This window comes from Ovis aries, chromosome 3 (genome assembly GCF_016772045.2).
Source record: "Ovis aries strain OAR_USU_Benz2616 breed Rambouillet chromosome 3, ARS-UI_Ramb_v3.0, whole genome shotgun sequence".
Taxonomy (NCBI): domain Eukaryota; kingdom Metazoa; phylum Chordata; class Mammalia; order Artiodactyla; family Bovidae; genus Ovis; species Ovis aries.
The window spans coordinates 183,787,218-183,807,543 of NC_056056.1; the positions used below are offsets into that span (position 1 = coordinate 183,787,218).

The 20,326-nt window shown below is 40.1% G+C and overlaps 2 protein-coding genes across 4 annotated transcripts in view; one reads left to right on the top strand and one right to left on the bottom strand.

The window, feature by feature from the left end:
- AMN1 (antagonist of mitotic exit network 1 homolog) overlaps positions 1-2,259 on the top strand; it is a 78,705-nt gene extending 76,446 nt beyond the window's left edge. For both annotated transcript variants that reach the window (XM_004006747.6, XM_012175065.5), the window contains exon 7: positions 586-2,259. In XM_004006747.6, coding sequence (XP_004006796.1) covers positions 586-659 — 74 coding nt within the window. In that variant the 3' untranslated portion in view covers positions 660-2,259. The remainder of the gene's footprint in view (positions 1-585) is intronic.
- A 103-nt stretch (positions 2,260-2,362) lies between these two features.
- ETFBKMT (electron transfer flavoprotein subunit beta lysine methyltransferase) lies at positions 2,363-19,970 on the bottom strand. 2 transcript variants are annotated; one of them, XM_004006748.6, is made up of 4 exons: positions 19,806-19,970; positions 17,281-17,715; positions 15,043-15,173; positions 2,363-10,981 (listed from the first exon to the last, which is right to left on the bottom strand). In XM_004006748.6, exons 2-4 carry the CDS (start codon positions 17,604-17,606, stop codon positions 10,638-10,640), a joined length of 801 nt encoding a protein of 266 aa, XP_004006797.1. In that variant the 5' UTR covers positions 17,607-17,715; positions 19,806-19,970; the 3' UTR covers positions 2,363-10,637. The 2 variants fall into 2 exon arrangements, with proteins under 2 accessions (XP_004006797.1, XP_042103227.1); XM_042247293.2 differs by lacking the exon at positions 19,806-19,970 and adding an exon at positions 19,062-19,428.
- Positions 19,971-20,326: the final 356 nt, after the last annotated feature.

A 20,326-nucleotide genomic window follows, 5' to 3' on the forward strand; every position in this document is an offset into this window, starting at 1 on the left:
GTCTCTCAGTCACGTCTGACTCTTTGCAACCCCATGGACTGTAACCCACCAGGCTTCTCTGTCCATGGAATTTTTCAAGCAATACTGGAGTGGATTGCCATGCCCTCCTCTAGGAGATCTTCCGAGCCCAGGGATCAAACCCGGGTCTCCTACATTGCAGCCATATTCTTTACCATCTGAACTACCAGCAGGGAAGTCCAATAACAGTGATGGCTACCATTAATTAAATGTATTTTTAGGTACGCCATGGCAGACTCTTTGTGACCCCATGACCTGCAGTACGCCAGGCTTCCCTGACCTTCACCATCTCCCAGCATTTGTTCAAACTCATGTCCATTAAATAAAAATTAAAAACGAGAAGGTGATCTGAATAAGTATACTTTAATAAAGAAAAATTCTAACTTAAAAAGTAAATAAATAAATAAATAAATAAATGTATTTTTAGTTTATACTATGCTTTGTATATCATCTAAGTCTTTTAACCCTATGAGGTATAATAATCATCATCCCCAGTTTATACATGAGGATACATTCAATATCGTTGACTACTGTGTATTAATATATTGTCATTGTTTTCTTTTGTAGATCATTCACGAGAAGTCTTGGAGCAATTAGTAGGCCCGAACAAACTAAAGCAAGTGACGTGGACTGTGTATTGAAGCTCACTGAAGCTTATCAAATCTATGATCTTCATACTACTTTCCCTGGAAACAATGGTCTCAGAGATTGGCTTTCCAATAGTATGATTTATGCTTTGAAGTTAACCTGGCTTTTATACATTTTGACAGTGCTTTTATTTCTATATGTAAGTTCATTGATGAGTGAGTGTTCTTGAAATGGCAGTTATAGCATACCCTCTGATATATTGGGGGAGGGTATTGTTTTTTTTCTTAAATAAGAATGTTTTAAGTTACCTGTTTACCCTGGAAATTTCCTTCTCCTAACTAGATATTTGAGCTGCTATAAGAGATATTTATCACTGTGGATAAATAGGAGAATTCTAAGTTATTTGTAAAAGCATAGTTACCTTCCCAGCTGTTTTCTGGCTACTGCCTTCCAACGTATTTAAATGTCCACTGGCCAAAAAGCAAAGCCTGAATATCAGGCCTGTATATTCTTCACAAAAAATTATTATTTCAGTGAAACAAAGAAATGTAATAGTTTAATGTCATAATCTCAGATATCATACCTTAGACATTTAGCATATGAGTGATACTGAGGCCTTTGCCCAGCCACTTATTACATTGATTTTTATGGCTACTTTCCCCCAATACATGCTATTCATCCACAAACTTTCTTCCTTAAAAACTGCATTCAAGAATGTGTAAGAATGAGTAAATATGAACTAGCATCACAGAGGCTGTATCCTGAAGCTCTACTGGTTTCACATTGTAAAATAAACAGCAGAGGTCTTGGCTTTCAAATGAAATGTATTACTATCTATAATCACAAAATTCTCTGAAATATACCATGCTTAAACTACCCCCAAATTCACCATATTCCCTGTGCCAAAAGCCTTTGTCAGTGGGATCTTCTTAAAGACTTCCTATTTTAACTGTGATACAGTGAATAACAGGGAAAGTATGGTATGGTAGATTACTTGGACATACATAGAGGGACAGGTATACATATTCAACTCTACTGCTTCTCCTTACTATTAACTACTTTATAAATGTGCTATGTTTGTAGTGTACAGTGTACATTATAGTGTTTGCCACTGCAAAGGTGGTACACATGTATGTATGTATAAAATGGGTAAGGCCTCTTCCATCTATGAAATTTCTCTAAAGACAAATTCAGTAAGATTTAACATTGAACACCTAACCAAGTCACTACCCTTTTCCCCTTTTAAAGAAACTAGTTTCAAGATCTAAAGTGTCAGATTTTGGGGGTCTATAAAGGACTTATCATCCTAAAGCAGCTTGTGGCTTGATCTTTTTTATATCCCTGGTTGTATCAGCTATTTTTCAGCACCCTGCTTAAAGGTCTGGTCTCCCATCCCTATCCTACCTATAACTGTCACCCTTACCTGTCATTCTGAACTCTATTTTTCCCCTATCCATCTTTTACCATCTGACATCTTATTTTTTATTTATTATCTGTCTGTCCACCCTAGTATATAAGCTTCATGAAGACAGACATTATTTCTCTTTTTTCACTGCTGTATCTCCAGTACCTAGAACAGTGTCTGGTATATAATAAGCACCCAAATATTTGTTGAATAAATAGACAAGAAAATGAATAAAAGTAATACCCATACTTCAAGTTTCTGGTCTGTGACATGTACAGAGATTGGAAGTTATCACTCCTGTCCCCACAAGATAAAAGCTGAACAAACTGAAAATCATGAAGCAGTACAGCATTGTTTGAAAGTAGAGTTGTATTAGTTGTAGATGTACACTGCAAACTGCAAACTCTAGGGCAACCATAAAATAAATTTTAATAAATATGATTGATGTCCTAAGGGAGGGGAGATGAAACCATATAAAATGCTCAGTTACACCAGAAAAGGAGGCTTCCCTGGTGGCTCAGTGGTAAAGAATCTGCCTGCCAATGCAGGAGACACAAGCTTGATCTCTGGTCTGGGAAGATCTCACAAGCCAGTGCGCGTCAACTATTGAGTCTATGCCCAGGAGTCCAAGAGCTGCAACTATGGAAGCTGATGCACCCTTGAGCCCATGCTCCACAAGAAGAGAAGTCATGGCAATGAGGAGCCCACACACCACAACTTCAGAAAGCCTAAGCAGCAACAAAGACCCAGCACAGCCAAAAAACAAAAAAAGATAAAGGAGAATTCCCCAGTGGTCTAGTGGCTAAGGACTCTGCACTTTCACTGACAAGAGCCTGGGTTCTATTCCTGGTCCAGGAACTAAGATCCCACAAGACTTGCATTGCAGCCCCACCCCACACCCCCACCCTGCAAAAAAAGATAAAATCAGAAAAGGTAGAAAAAGTAGAACACAAAAAAGAAAGAACAAAGGCAAGGAATAGGAGACAGCTATAAGGATGGTAGAAATTAATCCAACTATATCAATAACGTCTTTAAATGTTTAAATGTGAACAATTTATTTGTTAAAAGGTTTTTTATTTATTTAAGGTTTTGGCTGTGGTGGGTCTTTGTTGCTGCATGCAGGCTTTTCTCTAGCTGTGATGAGTGCGGGCTACTCTGATACAGCGTTCAGGCTACTCTTGTTGCAGAGCACAGGCTCTACTCACTTGAGCTTCAGTAGTTTCAGCAAGTGCACTCTAGAGCTCAGGCTTAGTGTTGTTGCATCACACAAATTTAGTTGCTCTGCGGCATGTGCGTTATTCCCAGAGCACGGATCGAGCCAGTTTCTCCTGCATTGGCAGGATCTCTGAAGAAGGTTTAGCTTCAGGGCCAGGAACCAGGCTTGATCACTCAAGAGCTTTTGTGTAGCAGTTTTGTTAAAGTATAAGAGGGGACAAAGAAAACTTCTAACATAGACATCACAAGGGGAATGGACAGCACCCCACTTGCTACTCTTAGCAAGGGAGCTATATACTTTTTAATTGGGTATAACAACAAATCAAAAGAATGTCTCACGGTTACAAAGATCTTACTAGATCCACTCCCACAATTTACATTTTCAGATGACATTTCAGTTCAGTTGCTCAGTCGTGTCCAACTCTTTGCAACCCCATGCACTGCAGCACACCAGGCCTCCCTGTCCATCACCAACTCCCAGAGTTCACCCAAACTCATGTCCATTGAGTCGGTGATGCCATCCAACCATCTCATCCTCTGTCGTCCCCTTCTCCTGCCCTCAATCTTTCCCAGCATCAGGGTCTTCTCAAATGAGTCTGCTGTCACGTCAGGTGACACAAGTACTGGAGTTTCAGCTTTAACATCAGTCCTTCCAATGAACACCCAGACTGATCTCCTTTAGGATAGACTGGTTGGATCTCCTTGCAGTCCAGGGGACTCTCAAGAGTCTTCCCTAACACGGTTCAAAAGCATCAATTCTTTGGTGCTCAGCTTTCTTTATAGTCCCAACTCTCACAGTCATACATGACAACTGAATGTATGACTACCATAGCTTTGACTAGACGGACCTTTGGTGGCAAAGTAATGTCTCTGTTTTTTAATATGCTGTCTAGGTTGGTCATAACTTTCCTTCCAAGGAATAAGCATCTTTTAATTTCATGGCTGCAGTCACCATCTGCAGTGATTTTGGATCCCAAAAAAATAAAGTCTGACACTGTTTCCACTGTTTCCCCATCTATTTGCCATGAGGTGATGGGACCGGATGCCATTATCTTCGTTTTCTGAATGTTGAGCTTTAAGCCAACTTCTTCACTCTCCTCTTTCACTTTCATCAAGAGGCTCTTTAGTTCTTCTTCACTTTCTGCCATAAGGTGGTGTCATCTGCATATCTGAGGTTATTGATACTTCTCCTGGCAGTCTTGACTCCAGCTTGTGCTTCTTCCAGCCCAGTGTTTCTCATGATGCATATAAGTTAAATAAGCAGGGTGACAATATACAGCCTTGACGTACTCCTTTTCCTATTTGGAACCAGTCTGTTGTTCCATGTCCAGTTCTAACTGTTGCTTCCTGACTTGCACACAGGAAAAGGCAGGTCAGGTGGTCTAGTATTCCCATCTCTTTCAGAATTTTCCACAGTTTATTGTGATCCACACAGTCAAAGGCTTTGGCATAGTCAATAAAGCAGAAATAGATGTTTTTCCTGGAACTCTCTTGCTTTTTCCATGATCCAGCAGATGTTGGCAATTTGATCTCTGGTTCCTCTGCCTTTTCTAAAACCAGCTTGAACATCTGGAAGTTCATGGTTCACGTACTGTTGAAGCCTGGCTTGGAGAATTTTGAGCATTATTGTACTAGCATGTGAGATGAATACAATTATGCAGTAGTTTGAGCATTCTTTGGCATTGCCTTTCTTTGGGATTGGAATGAAAACTGACCTTTTCCAGTCTTGTGGCCACTGCTGAGTTTCCCAAATTTGCTGGCATCTTGAGTGCAGCATTTTCACAGCATCATCTTTCAGGATTTGAAAAAGCTCAACTGGAATTCCATCACCTCCACTAGCTTTGTTCATAGTGATGCTTCCTAAGGCCCACTTGACTTCGCATTCCAGGATATCTAGCTCTAGGTGAGTGATCATACCATTGTGATTATCTGGGTCGTAAAGATCTTTTTTGTATAGTTCTTCTGTGTATTCTTGCCACCTCTTCTTAATATCTTCTGCTTCTGTTAGGTTCATACCATTTCTGTCCTTTATTGAGCCCATCTTTGCATGGAATGTTCCCTTGGTATCTCTGATTTTCTTGAAGAGATCTCTAGTCTTTCCCATTCTATTGTTTTCCTCTATTTCTTTGCACTGATATCTGAGGAAGGCTTTCTTATCTCTCCTTGCTATTCTTTGGAACTCTGCATTCAAATGGGTATATCTTTCCTTTTCTCCTTTGTTTTTCACTTCTCTGTTTCACAGCTATTTGTAAAGCCTACTCAGACAGCCATTTTGCTTTTTTGCATTTTTTTTTCTTGGAGATGGTCTTGATCTCTGTTTCCTGTACAGTGTCATGAACCTCCATCCATAGTTCATCAGGCACTCTGTCAGATCTAATCCCTTAAATCTATTTCTCACTTCCACTGTATAACCATAAGGGACTTGATTTAGGTCATACCTGAATGGTCTAGTGGTTTTCCCCACTTTCTTCAATTTAAGTTTGAATTTGGCAATAAGGAGTTCATGATCTGAGCCACAGTCAGCTCCCGGTCTTTTTTTGCTGACTATATGGAACTTCTCCATCTTTGGCTGCAAAGAATATAATCAGTCTGATTTTGGTATTGACCATCTGGTGATGTCCATGTGTAGAGTCTTCTCTTATGTTGTTGGAAGAGGGTGTTTGCTATGACCAGTGCGTTCTTTTGGCAAAATTCTATTAGCCTTTGCCCTGCTTCACTCTGTACTCCAAGACCAAATTTGCCTGTTACTCCAGGTGTTTCTTGACTTCCTGCTTTTGCATTCCAGTCCCCTATAATGAAAAGGACATCTTTTGGGGTGTTAGTTCTAGAAGGTCTTGTAGGTCTTCATAGAACCGTTCAACTTCAGCTTCTCAGTATTACTGGTCAGGGCACAGACTTCTATTACCATGATACTGAATGGTTTGCCTTGGAAACAAACAGAGATAATTCTGTAGTTTTTGAGATTGCAACTAAGTACTGCATTTCAGACTCTTTTGTTGGCTATGAGCTACTCCATTTCTTCTAAGGATTATTCAGAAGGTTCTTAGGGAGGAGAAATATGTCCTTGAGCAGGATACATTGTTTATATAGTCATTGGTACAGAGTTTAAGGAAAAACATACCCTTTAGCAAGATGAGTTGTTTTGTTGTGCAATCATCAGCTCTTGATTTAAAGAAAAAAAATTTGTCCTTTTATCCTCCTTGAGAACTCCAGACTCCTATCTTCTTCTCGGGGACCCTGGACTTCTCATCAGCCTTCCTAGGAATTGACTCTCAGATTCTCAACCACTGCACCACCAGGGAAGTTCATATGTGAACCGTCTTAATACAACCTGTTTGTTAGCTATTAAGTCATTTCAAGGATCACTGTTATATATATATGGGAGATTTAAAATATTTTAAGTAATATTTGAATATCTCAAACACCTTCTTGTACCCACCTCATAAATAATTAAGATAACAGAAACAGGGTTGTAGATATTTAAAATTAATATCTACTCTTGGCCTCTTCAAGTCAATGTCCAACAGTGCTCCAGAGTATAATTCCCTTTAATTTTCTCCTTCTTATCCTGCTGAGAAAGACACTACCCAGCAGAATATCCTGAATTTCCAAAGAATGTGTCGTCAAAACTCTTTCTCGCCAAATACCATCCAATACCACTGTAGCCTATAATTTCCATTAATGTTTACCAATGCAGAATCAAACTTTTGAGTTTATAATTTATCCCCAGTAGATCAATGGAAATTGGGTATAAGAATTGATTTATTGGGTTATAATAATCTCTGCTAAATTCAGAAATCAGAAGGTCCTCTGTTGACCCCAGCTCCAAAACTCCCATGTAATGATCCTGTTTTCCTATCTAAGCAACAACTTGCTCCTAACTGCTTTCTCTACATTTCTGTTGAATGACTGTAACTATGATCACATCTCCCTGGTATCCTAATCCCATTGGCATGTGTGTATTATTAGAAAGCACATAATGCAAGTGTCGTAACCAATTCCTAAGTAGTATGTAAGAACTAGAGAGTACAGTTGACCCTTGAACAACATGGGTGTGAACTGCACTTAATGTGTTTTTGTTTGGTTGGTTTTCAATAAATACTACAGTATTATGCAATCCATCCTTGGATGCAGAAACTTGGATTTGTAATGTAAAGTTATACGTAGATTTTCAATTCTAAGGGGGTGGTTGGCGATTGTCAGCACCCTAACCCCCACGTGTGTACAAAGTTGCATTTTATACTTCACATGTAATATGTATTGTGGTCATGTTTTGTTTTAAATTGAAGAATAGGAAATATAGTACATAAAATCAGTACAAAATTATAAGACCCAAAAGTAAAAACTAGATCTCCCTCCCACCCTCATCCATCAGCCATCTGGTACCCTTTCTGAACACAACCACTCTGACCAGTTTCTTACTTACCTTTCCGAAGACATGTCTACTGCAAGTAAATATATATCCTTTACACATACATTCATATGTAGGTATATACACATCTTTTTTTTCATAAATAGTAGTATACTATACATATAATCCTTCACATTGTTTCTCATTTATGTCGTAACATTCTTATTGATATATAAGATCCTGACAACCTGGGGCACTGGTGGTATAACAAACTGTCACTGACCTTAATAAACCATAAAAATCCATCATAAGGTATCACAGTACTGAGTATGTTGTTGTTGTTGAGTCACTCAGTCCTGTCCAACTCTTTTTGAGACCCCATGGACTGCAGCACATCAGGCTTCCCTGTCCTTCACCAATTCCCAGAGCTTGCTCAAGCTCATGTCCACTGAATCGGTGATGCTATCCAACCATCTTATCCTCTGTTGTTCCCTTCGCCTCCTGCCCTAAATCTTTCCCAGCATCGCGGTCTTTTCTAATGACTCACTTCTTCCCACCAGGTGACATATCGGCCCTTCCAATGAATATTCAGGGTTGATTTCTTTAGGATTGACTGGTTTGATCTCCTTGCAGTCAAAGGGGCTCTCAAGTGTCTTCTCCAACACAACTCAAAAGCATCAGTTCTTCAGCGCTCAGCTCTCAAAACATCTATAAATTACTACTGGAAAAACCATAGCTTTGACTACATGGACCTTTGCTGGCAGAGTAATGTCTCTGCTTTTGAATATGCTGTCTAGGTTGGTCATAACTTTTCTTCCAGGAGCAACTGTCTTTTAACTTCATGGCTGCAGTCATCATCTGCAGTGACTTTGGAGCCCAAAATAGTCTGACACTGTATCCATTGTTTCTCCATCTATTTGCCATGAAGTGATGGGACCAGATGCCATGATATTCATTTTTGAATGTTGAGTTTTAAGCCAGTTTTTTCACTCTCCTCTTACACTTTCATCAAGAGGCTCTTTAGTTCCTCTTTGCTTTCTGCCATTAGGGTGGTGTCATCTGCATATCTGAGGTTATTGATATTTCTCCCAGAAATCTTGATTCCAGCTTCTGATTCTTCCAGCCCAGCATTTCCCATGATGTACCCTGCATAGAAGTTAAAATAAGCATGGTGATAATATACAGCTTTGGTGTACTCCTTTCCCAATTTTTAACCAGTCCATTGTTTCATGTCTGGTTGTAACTTGCTTTTTGACCTGCATACAGGTTTCTCAGGAGGCAGGTCAGGTGGTCTGGTATTCCCATCTTTTGAAGAATTTTCCAGTTTGTTGTGATACACACAGTCAAAGGCTTTAGCATAGTCAATAAAGCAGAAGCAGATGGTTTTCTGGAATTCTCTTGCTTTTTCTATTATTCAGTGGATGTTGGCAATTTGATCTCTGGTTCCGCTGCCTTTTCTAAATCCAGCTTGTATATCTGGAAGTTCTTGGTTCACGTACTGTTGATGCCTAGCTTGGAGGAATTTGAGCATTAGCTGCCTAGCATGTGAAATGTGTACAGTTTTGCAGTAGTCTGAACATTCTTTGGCTTGCCCTTCTTTGGGATTGGAATGAAAATCGACCTTTTCCAGTCCTCTGGCCACTGCTGAGTTTTCTAAATTTGCTGGCAGCAAATTTTCTAAATTTGAGTGCAGCACTTTAACAGCATCATCTTTTAGGATTTCAAATAGCTCAGCTGGAATTTCATCACCTCCACTAGCTTTGTTCATAGTAATGCTTCCTAAGGCCCACTTGACTTCACACTCCAGGATGTCTGGCTGTCGGTGAATGTTGGCAATTTGATCTCTGGTTCCTCTGTCTTTTCTAAATCCATCTTGTACATCTGGAAGTTCTTGGTTCACATACTGTTGATACCTATAACTACACCATAGTAGTTATCTGGGTCATGAAGATCTTTTTTGTATAGTTCTTCTGTGTATTCTTGCCACCTCTTCTTAATATTTTCTGCTTCTGTTAGGTCCATACTGTTTCTGTCCTTTATTGTGCCCATCTTTGCATTAAATGTTCCCTTGGTATCTCTAATTTTCTTGAAGAGATCTCTAGTCTTTCCCATTCTATTGTTTTCCTCTTTTACTTTACACTTCCTTCACTTAGGAAGGTTTTCTCATCTCTCTTTGCTATTCTTGAGAACTCTGCTTTCAAATGGGTATATATTTCCTTTTCTCCTTTGCCTTCTGATTCTCTTCTTTTCTCGGCTATTTGTCAGGCCTCCTCAGACAACCATTTTGCCTTTTTGCATTTCTTTTTCTTGGGGATGGTTTTGATCACTGTCTCTTGTACAATGTTACAAACCTTCTAAACTCTTTATTTTTATCTATGTTTCTTAATTGATGCCCTATTGTGTACTAACCTATACTAGGCACTTTATACTTTCATTTAATACAATAACCTTTTGAAGTACAGTACAAATTTATTACTATTAACATGAGCCCATGTACTTAATCCCCTGCTAACTGCATCTCTGATATTTACAGGTAATTTTAATATAGTATTCTTCTGTATTTTTTATTTTAATTCAAAGATACACTGTAGTTCTCAACTATAGAAACAGACTCTGTGAAAACATCTAATTCCAAAAAACTTTAAAAAATCGAATTCCTCTCTGCTACTTAAATTACATGTGGTTACTATTGGATACTGCCTTGTATAATTATATTTCTATAGCAGGATGAAGGTATGGCAACCTGCTCCAATATTCTTGCCTGGAGAATCCCTATGGACAGAAGACCTGTTGGGCTACAGTCCATGGACTGCAAAGAGTTTGACATAACAGAACAACTAAGCATAGCAGTAAAACTAGAAAAAAATAAATTACAGATAGAGATTTCTGCATTTGGCTTACTATAGAACAAGTTATATGACAAAGGCTGACAAAATTTTAACCTTCATATTTTCAAAGCAAGATTTACCATTTAACACAAATCACCTTCTTTGAACCAGACAGTCTTTTCAGGTTAAACCCAAACATAGCGATATCCCCTATTGGAGGAACTTCAACAGCTCAAGGCTGAAACTGCCACACTGTGCTTGTTGTCAGTCCATTGTTTTCCTGCCTTGTAGGCTCTGGAAGTGAATATTCTGCTACTTTGTGCAGTTGATGCTGAATGCTGTGTCCACTGAATTGGGGTCGCCCAGGGTCACCAATCAGTACTTGAGTTCTGTGGGTCTCAAAGCAGTTCTTCAGCCATTGAAGCAGACTGTCTGCAAGGTCTTCATCATAAAACATATCTCCAAGCACAACAAGGTCCCACTTATCTTGTTCCAAATCCAAAATGTTTTTGATTAAAATGGGAAAAGGATTCAGTTGGTTCAACTCACAATTTAGTGTAATAGCCATTCCTGCAACTTTAAAAAGAGGACATGGTGAATTGGTATATGCTAGGTTATTTTAATTTCCTACTGATTAATTTAAATAATTTAGAGAATCTCCAAAAGGTTTTTTTCCCCTTTCTGTTGAAAGCTGTTTTTTTAGGTAAAGAAGCCTAAACTATATGCCAATATAAGCTATTTCCTCCAATGCTCAAGTATATGACTATTCTGAAAACAAAGCAAACAATACCACACACCTGGAAAAGCAGAAGTTTTAAGGAATATTTGCTTATCTCAACAAGACCATTTAGAACTAACACCAAAAAAAGATGTCCTTGTCAACCTAGTGGGGTGGAATGTAAAACTAGAAGTGAAGAGATACCTGGAGTAACAGGCAAGTATGGCCTTGGAGTACAAAATGAAGCAAGGCAATGGCTGACAGAGTTTTGTCAAGAGAACACACTGGTCATAACAAACACCCTTTTCCAACAACACAAGAGACAACTCTACACATGGATATCACCAGATCATCATCATCATCACCAACATCAAAATCAGATTGATTATATTCTTTGCAGCTGAAGACTGCGAAGCTCTATACAGTCAGTAAAATCAAGACCTGGATCTGACTGTGGCTCAGATCATGAGCTCCTTATTGCAAAATTCAGGCTTAAATTGAAGAAAGTAGAGAAAACCACTGGGTCATTCAGGTATGACCTAAGTCATATCCCTTATAAATATATAGTGGGGTTGATGAATAGATTCAAGAGATTAGATCTGGTAGACAGAGTGCCTGAAGAACTACAGACACAAGTTTGAAACATTGTACAGGAGGTAGTGATGAAAAGCAAAAAAAATGCAAGAAAGCAAAGTGGTTGTCTGAGAAGGTCTTACAAAAGATTGAGGAAAGAAGAAAAGCAAAAGGCAAGGGAGGAAGGGAATGATAAACCCAACTGAATACAGAGTTCCAGAGAATAGCCAAGAGAGATAGGAAGGTCTTCTTAAATGAACAATGTAAATAGAGGGAAACAACAGAATAGAAAGACTGGAGATCTCGAGAAAAATTTGAGACATTAAGGGAACATTTCATGCAAGGATGGGCGTGATAAAGGACAGAAATGGTAAGGACCTAACAAAAGCAGAAGAGATTAAGAAGAGGTGGCAAGAATACACCAAAGAACTATACAAAAAAGGCCCGAATGACTCAGACAATGACAATGGTGTGGTCACTCACCTAGAGCCAGACATCTTAGAGTGTGAAGTCAAGTGGGCCTTAGGAAACATCACTATGAACAAAGCTAGTAGAGGTGATAGAATTCCAGCTGAGCTATTTCAAATCCTAAAAGATGATGTGGTTAAAGTGCTGCATTCAGTGTGTCAGCAAATTTCAAAAACTCAGCAGTAGTCACAGGACTGGAAAGGGTGAGTTTTCATTCCAATCCCAAAGAAATGCAATGTCAAAGAACGTTCAAACTACTGTACAGTTGAACTCCTTTCACATGCTAATAAGATTATGCTCAAAATCCTTCAAGTTAGGCTTCAGGAGTCACTGAATGGAAAAATTATAGATGAACAAGCTGGATTTAGAAAAGGCAGAGGAACCAGAGATCAAATTGCCAACATCCACTGGATCATGGAAAAGCAAGAGAGTTCCAGGAAAACATCTATTTCTGCTTTATTGACTATGCCAAAGGCTTTCACTGTGTGGATCACAATAAACTGTGGAAAATTCTGAAAGAGATGGGAATAGCAGACCACCTGACCTGCCTCTTGAGAAACGTATATGCAGGTCAGGAAGCAACAGTTAGAACTGGACATGGGACAACAGACTGGTTCCAAATAGGAAAAGGAGTAGTCGAGGCTGTATATTGTCACCCTGCTTATTTAACTTATATGCAGAGTACATCATGAGAAACGCTGGGGTGGAAGAAATACAAGCTGGAATCAAGACTGCCGGGAGAAGTATCAATAACCTCAGATATGCAGATGACACCACCCTTGTGGCAGAAAGTGAAGAGGAACTAAAAGCCTCTTGATGAAAGTGAAAGAGGAGAGTGAAAAAGTTGGCTTAAAGCTTAACTAAAAAGCCTCTTGATGAAAGTGAAAGTGGAGAGTGAAAAAGTTGGCTTAAAGCTCAACATTCAGAAAACGAAGATCATGGCATCTGGTCCCATCACTTCATGGGAAATAGATGGGAAACAGTGGAAACAATGTCACACTTTATTTGGGGGGGCTCCAAAATCACTGCAGATGGTGATTGCAGCCATGAAATTAAAAGACGCTTACTCCTTGGAAGGAAAGTTATGACCAACCTAGATAACATATTAAAAAGCAGAGACATTACTTTGCCAACAAAGATCCGTCTAGTCAAGGCTATGGTTTTTCCTGTGGTCATGTATGGATGTGAGAGTTGGACTGTGAAGAAAGCTGAGCACCGAAGAGTTGATGCTTTTGAGCTGTGGTGTTGGAGAAGACTCTTGAGAGTCTCTTGGACTGCAAGGAGATCCAGCCAGTCCATTCTGAAGGAGATCAATCCTGGGTGTTCACTGGAAGGACTGGTGCTAAAGCTGAAACTCCGATACTTTGGCCACCTGATGCAAAGAGTTGACTCATTCGAAAAGACTCTGATGCTGAGAGGGATTGAGGGCAGGAGGAAAAGGGGACGACAGTAGATGAGATGGTTGGATGGCATCACTGACTCGATGGACATGAGTTTGAGTAAACTCTGGGAGTCGGTGATGGACAGGGATGCCTGGCATGCTGCAATTCATGAGATCGCAAAGAGTCAGACATGACTGCGCAACTGAACTGACTGACTGACCACTCCAATGGCAGAAAGTAAAGAACTGAAGAGCCTCCTGATAAGGTTGAAAGAAGACAGTTAAAAAATACTGGCTTAAAACTCAACATTCAAAAAACTAAGATCATAGCATCTGGTCCCATCACTTCATGTCAAACAGAGGGTGAAAGTGGAAGCGGTGACAGCTTTTATTTTCCTGGGCTCCAAGGTCACTGCTGATGGAGACTGCAGCCATGAAATTTTTAAAAATGCTTACTCCTTGGAAGGAAAGCTATAACAAACATAAACAGTGTATTAAAAAGCAGAGATATCACAAAGCCAACAAAGGTCCATATAGTCAAAGCTATGGTTTTTCCAGTAGTCATGTATGAATGTGAGAGTTGGACTTTAAAGAAGGCTGAGCACTGAAGAATTGATGATTTTGAACTGTGGTGTTAGAGAAGACTCTTTAGAGTCCCTTGGACTGCAAGAAGATCAAACCAGTCAATCCAAAAGGAAATCAACCCTGAATATTCATTGGAAGGACTGATGCTGAAGCCCCAATATTTTGGCCACCTGATTGGAAGAGCCAACTCATTGGAAAAGACCCTGGTGCTGGGAAAGATTGAAGGCAAAAGGAGAAGGGGCAGCAAAGGATGAGATGGTTAGACAGCATCACTGACTCAACAGCCATAAATCTGAGCAAACTCTGGGAGACAGTGAAGGACAGGGGAGCCTGGTGGGCTGCAGTCCATTGGGTCACAAAGAGTTGGATAACAATGAAGACTTTTGTTTGTCACGGCTGTACAAGAGACAGGGAAACAAGGCTTATGTTTGAGCAGGATAACAACTTGGAACTGAGAGTCCTATTTATAATAAGGCTCAAGGGCTAGATCCTCAACGAAAGGGAAAACTACAGAAAATCAGGTAAAATTAACATTTACCTGCCTCAGCTTGGGTTCGAATGGAATAAAACCTCCCTCAAACGCCCAGGTCTATCTTCACTTGGGTTTTGGTCAAACAAACACTACCTACATATTTCAGGAAATCCCTAGCCCAGAGATGACCAACAATAACTTTTCCCAGGTTGGTATCACTTTGGGATATCTGCCAGACACAAATAAAAGTCCTCCTGTCAAAAATGCACCATCAACTCAGGCCTTACAGGGTTCCCACAGACAATGTCACACTGAGTTCACCATATTAGATTATGAAGTACAACATGGAAATGGCTTATGGTGTTGGAGCAACTGTAGATATTTATCCTGGAGGAAAAAAATAGATGAGTTCAAAATATTCAAAAATATGACAGTCTTACTAGGGTCTATGTCATTGGCCAAGATCCTGAAGGCTCCACTCATCTTAGCAGCGATGGCTGTAGCTCCACATCCACTCCCAATATCTAACACAGATTTTCCTCTGACAACATCAGGATTATCCAAAAGATACCTAAATTAGAAAAGGGAAAATATAATCTAAGACAGATGGGAGGTCAGTAAGAGGTGTCCAATATTTTTTCTTTGGATTGATTGGACAAGGAAATAGTGAAACTTAGCAGAAGAATTCAGTCTGACATTGGCAAGTTTGGCCTGAATAGAGTGAGAAAAAAATGTCAGTTTTAAGAGCTGGGCAGAGATGGCAGAGAGAGGACCTAGTCGTTTTAGTCTGTTACTTTACCAAGTGTGAAGAGCAGTTCCATACAACTGACTAATCACGCTTTTAAAGTCAACTTTTTAAAGTATTGACCATTTACTACGAATCAGAAAGTACCAACCACCAAAAATACAGACTGACAAAATACTGTTATAATCAGGACTCAGTAAGTTAGATCCAAAATTCACTCTCTCCTTTTCATTGTTCATCAGAAAGTGGTTTTACCTACAGCTTGAATGGTATAAAAATGACCTCTCTAGAAAAGTACCATCAAAGTCCAGTTCAACCAAAGAATGTGGACCTGGGTTAAGCATTTACCAAACAAGTGAAGATGAATGGGCAAACACTGAAATAATAAATGTCAACTGACACTTGACCTCAGTACTGGAAAAATAAAGAGCAGAGGAAATTCCCTGGTGGTCCAGTGGTTAGGACTCCACATTTTCACTGCCAAGGGCCTATCCCTGAGATCCTGCAATCCAAAGACAGACTAAGGAACAATGGCAAGGCAGGGGTATAGTGCCCCATCTAAAGGGACAGCTGTTACCCATCTTGAGGTAACAGTTGCCACAACAGAAATTAGGTGTAAGCAGAGATTTAAATCTGATGTTAGCAGAGATTTTTTTTTTTTTTTTGCCATGTGTTTTGGCTTGCAGGATCTTAGTTCCCTGAATAGGGACTGAAATTGGACCAGGCAGTGAAAGTGCCAAGTAACTCCAGAGATTCTTATTTTTCAATTGAAGTAAATTTTTACATGCTTCAAGTTTTAAATGATAGCAACTGATTGTTGTAAAGTTTATAAGTAAAACAAGTTTAAAAGTTTACAAAAACATATCCATTTTTTTAAAACAGAAAACACATCTGTGGATCACCAATTTGTGACCTCTGATTCAGTCTCCTAAGGAATCTGATTGCCCTTATATTTGGAGTTGATACATAACAATTCGCATAGGTATCACTTGCAAAGATATCACTTATTTTTTTTTAATGATACAAGTAAATATAGGAAAATTTGGCAACACAACAGCCAGAAAATTGGAATTGATACCACCTGTAAAGTTTTCCAGAACTCAGGGTTTTCCAAAAAGCTCTATGTTTGCATTTATTTATTTTGCATTTAAAACTATGTACAAACTGGACTTCACTGGCAGTCCAGTGGTTAAAACTCCATGCTTCCAATACAGGGGATGCAGGTTCAATCCCTGGTCGGGGAACTAAGACCCCACACACCACATAGCGTGGCCAAAGAAATAAATTTTAAAAACTGAATACAATCTGAGTTCTACTAGACCATACCATTCCTGTGAAAGAGAAGTTCTTATACATTTCCTTTCACAGTTTTGTAACATCAAGGCATTAAAAAATTAAATTATTTACCAATCTAAGAGCAAAGATTAGATTAAAATGCTGAAAGTTCTTGCATTTGTTTCAGTGACTGTTTTAATAAAAAGCTTTGTGTGTATATGTGAGAAAATGTCCTAAAGAAGACCTTTGCAGTATGGGGAGTTGAAAGGGGGGACCTTAAAAATGCAGGTTCAAGTCCACCTGAGTGATGTCCCAATCACTCCTATCCCTCATTCTTTGGGCGCCTGGGAAAAGGCAGTGGTAGAGGGAGCAACATTTACAGAATTAAACCAGGAGAAGGAGTGGGGGGCTTTAAGTTCCACCAAGGATCTGCATGGGCATCATAAACCATGAACCTGATAATAGTGTGAGATTTCTGGATCATTACCAGTTCCCTAGGGTCTTGACAGCTGACCTAGGATTTCTCTGTTCCTAAACTCTAATAAAAGGGTTTGGGGTTTTTCTGAGGAGCAGGGAGAATGTGGAGTTGGAAGGGACAGAAAAGAGAGAGGTGGTGAGGAGCCATAAAGGTTCCTGCTTCACGTAAGGCCATACGTACCTAGATAGGGCTTGGCCCCCTGGCCAGTAGATTGCCCAGTAAGGATCCCTGAGGGGCCACAGGTCAGCTCTCTCCCACCAGAACTTGCATCTGGGGGTCAAAAGCCGCAACTGGATTTCAGGGGTGAGGCTGCCACTGCTGGTGACTTCAGTGTTCTCTTCCAGGAAAGCTTTCATCTTAGGGTCCAAAAGGCTTCCAGTTCCTCTCCAGGGGCAGTGACCCCAAGGAAACAAGAGGAAGCCACTGCTTCTCACAGCCTTCCAGAGGACAACATAGTGGTTCATGGGAAATGATGCAAACACTCTCCAGCCTGGGCTCAAAGCCATCAGTCTGGTCCCAAAGCACAGGTATGCTGGTGTTGCTCTTGCTAAGAGCTGCTTCTCCTGGGGAAAGAGTCTGGTTGCCAAACTGATCTCAGCTGGAGTCACTGGACCTCTAAAAACATAATAATGAAAACTCTAACATTTCCAAATCCTATCACATAGTAAGAAAATATTAGTGTTACCTCTGTAGCAGATGATGCACAAGTGCAAGTTCACTTTAGATGAAAAGTTTTTGTGTGTTAATTTAGGAAAATCCAATCTTCTAAAACATGCCTTTTCATTCTTTGTGAACAACAGAATCCGTTTAATAATTTAGAAAACCAAATATACAAGCATTTGATTTTGATAGAATCCTCAGGAATATCCCTGTTATATAAAATAAGGTATACACTTAACATTATTTCATTCATTTAATAAATCATTCTCCTTTAAGCAGACACTGTGCTTGATAACCGTGAACAAAATAAACAAAAGTCCCCATCTTGAGGAAACTTAGATTCTAGTGATAGAATAGAGCAGGTGATCAGGGCAAACACAGTTCTTGCCTTTATGGAGTCTAGCCAAGAGTCGTGCAGATTATCAAACTGTAGCTGTGGTTAGAGATATATAAATTATACGGACCGGTCAATTAAGATAACCCTAGCATATGGGGACTTTCCTGGTGGTCCAGTGGTTAAGAATCCACCTTTCAATGCAACAGATTCAATCCCTGGTCTGGAACTAAGACCGCTTGTCACAACTACTGAGTCCTCATGTTCTACAGTCAGTGCACCACAGCTAGAGAAGCCTGTCCACTGCAACAAAGACCCAGCCCAACCGAAAAAAAAAAAAAAAGCCCTAGCATAAAACAGCAATGTAATTGTTTTTTTCCTAAAACAAACAAAAAATACTATGGATTTAATTGTAATAAAAGAATATCAAATCACTTTCTGTAAATACCTCTGATGAGTCATCTTCATGAAACCTAGACTTAATAGACATTTTGATTAAGAATAAGTAAGAATGAGGAAGAGAAGTTTAAACACAAATTATACACCAAGTTGTTTGGAACCTTTGGTCTGTTCTGCATAAATATTTTAAATAGTCTTAAATTCACCCAAATATTTAGAGTTGTTCAGTTGCTAAGTCAAGTCCGACTCTTTCAACACCATGAACTGCAGCGCTTCCAGGCTTCCCTGTCCTCCAGAGTTTGCTCAAACTCATGACCCTTGAGTCAGTGATGCCATCCAACAATCTCATCCTCTGTCACCCCCTTCTCCTCCTGCCCTCAATCTTTCCCAGCATCAGGGTTTTTTCCAATTAGTCAGCTCTCCCCATCAGGTGGCCAAAGCACTGAAACTTTAGCTTCAGCATCAGCATGAGTCCTTCCAATGAATATTCAGGTTTGATTTCCTTCAGGATTGACTGGTTTGATCTCCTTGCTGTCCAAGGGTAGGGGCCCCAAACTCAAATGCCTACCTGGGGCCAGACTGGTGATAAATGAGGGATGCAGGCTGGTTGCTGATAACAGAGAGGCTGTGGCAAACTAGAAAGTGTTTCAAAACAGTCCAACGGAGCCAGCAAGCTGTAGCCTGTCCTGGGACATATGGCCAGATCTTTCCATTTTTCGAGATAATCCACAGACTTCCCCCGCAGTCCAGTGGCTAAGACTCCCAATGAAGGGGGCACAATCCCCGCTCCTGGAACTAAGATCCCATCTGCTACAAGTCCCCACCCGAAAAATAACAATAAAATTCCCACTTTTAAACGCGGGAAATTAATTAAAATGTCAAGACAGAAGGAGGGTCAAAATGCCTGTCAGGCCACTAGTCTGTGAACTCGGGATAGATTTTAAGTGGGTGTCAGCCCACATTTATGCCCTTGTAATCACATGCTCTCTTAACAGCCTGACCTCACTGGACTAATTGTGTAGGAAGGATTGGGTAAGCCCTTGAGTCTAAGGTTTAAAAAGAAAGCAGAGCAAATACGAGACGATTTTGGACATAGTGTCATCCAAACCGATGCCGCTCCCTCCCACGCCAAGAACCAATGAAGCATCTGTTATGAATATGTGATTAAGCGGGGGACACTGGGTATTTGGATTAATTAGTAAGAAGACAGGTTTAAAAGTGCAAGCTCCAAAAGCGTCAGCACGTTATTTTCCTCCTAGGAGGACGGGAGTCAGCCTTAAAGGGGCAGGCACAGTCTTCCTTTTCTCCTTACCTGTCTGCGCTAACATCACCCTGGGGAGCAAAGCACAGGGCAAGTCAGTCACTTTGCCTTTGCGCCTCTTTTGGCGCTTTCTTTACAACTGCACTCGGGATCCAGAGTTCCCGGCGTAGCCTGCTACCAGCACCCCTGTCCCCGCCCTTGCCCTGACCTCCTGCTCCGCCTTCCTTCCCGGCAGCGCTCTCTCCCTTCACTTAAAGGGCTTCTTAAAGGGACAGAATGTGAAACCAGAGGGTGCCCTGACCTCGCTTGGAAAATAAGGGAATGTCAAATACTGATTTCTAAAAAATATGCTCTAAAGCCGTGGAGCATCTGCTTTGTGCTAATCACACTTCTAGGTACTGGGCATAGGGTGGTGAGGCAAATAGACACAGTAGAAACCCTTAATGACCCACTCAACTGAGATTAAATCATAATATGTCCTCCCTATTATAATAATTTTCATGCACGTACAATCTTTTTTGTTTAATTGTAACTTGTCATTTCAATTAATGCTCACTGATTCTATTGTTAGT

Excerpts from the sequence above, each read along its gene's own strand:
- ETFBKMT (XM_004006748.6), bottom strand. The coding sequence starts at position 17,606 with ATGGCTTTGAGCCCAGGCTGGAGAGTGTTTGCATCATTTCCCATGAAC. Across the intron at positions 15,174-17,280 it reads GGGGGCCAAGCCCTATCTAG|GTATCTTTTGGATAATCCTG; the intron begins GTACGTATGGCC and ends TTTCTAATTTAG. Across the intron at positions 10,982-15,042 it reads GGCCAATGACATAGACCCTA|TTGCAGGAATGGCTATTACA; the intron begins GTAAGACTGTCA and ends CTCTTTTTAAAG.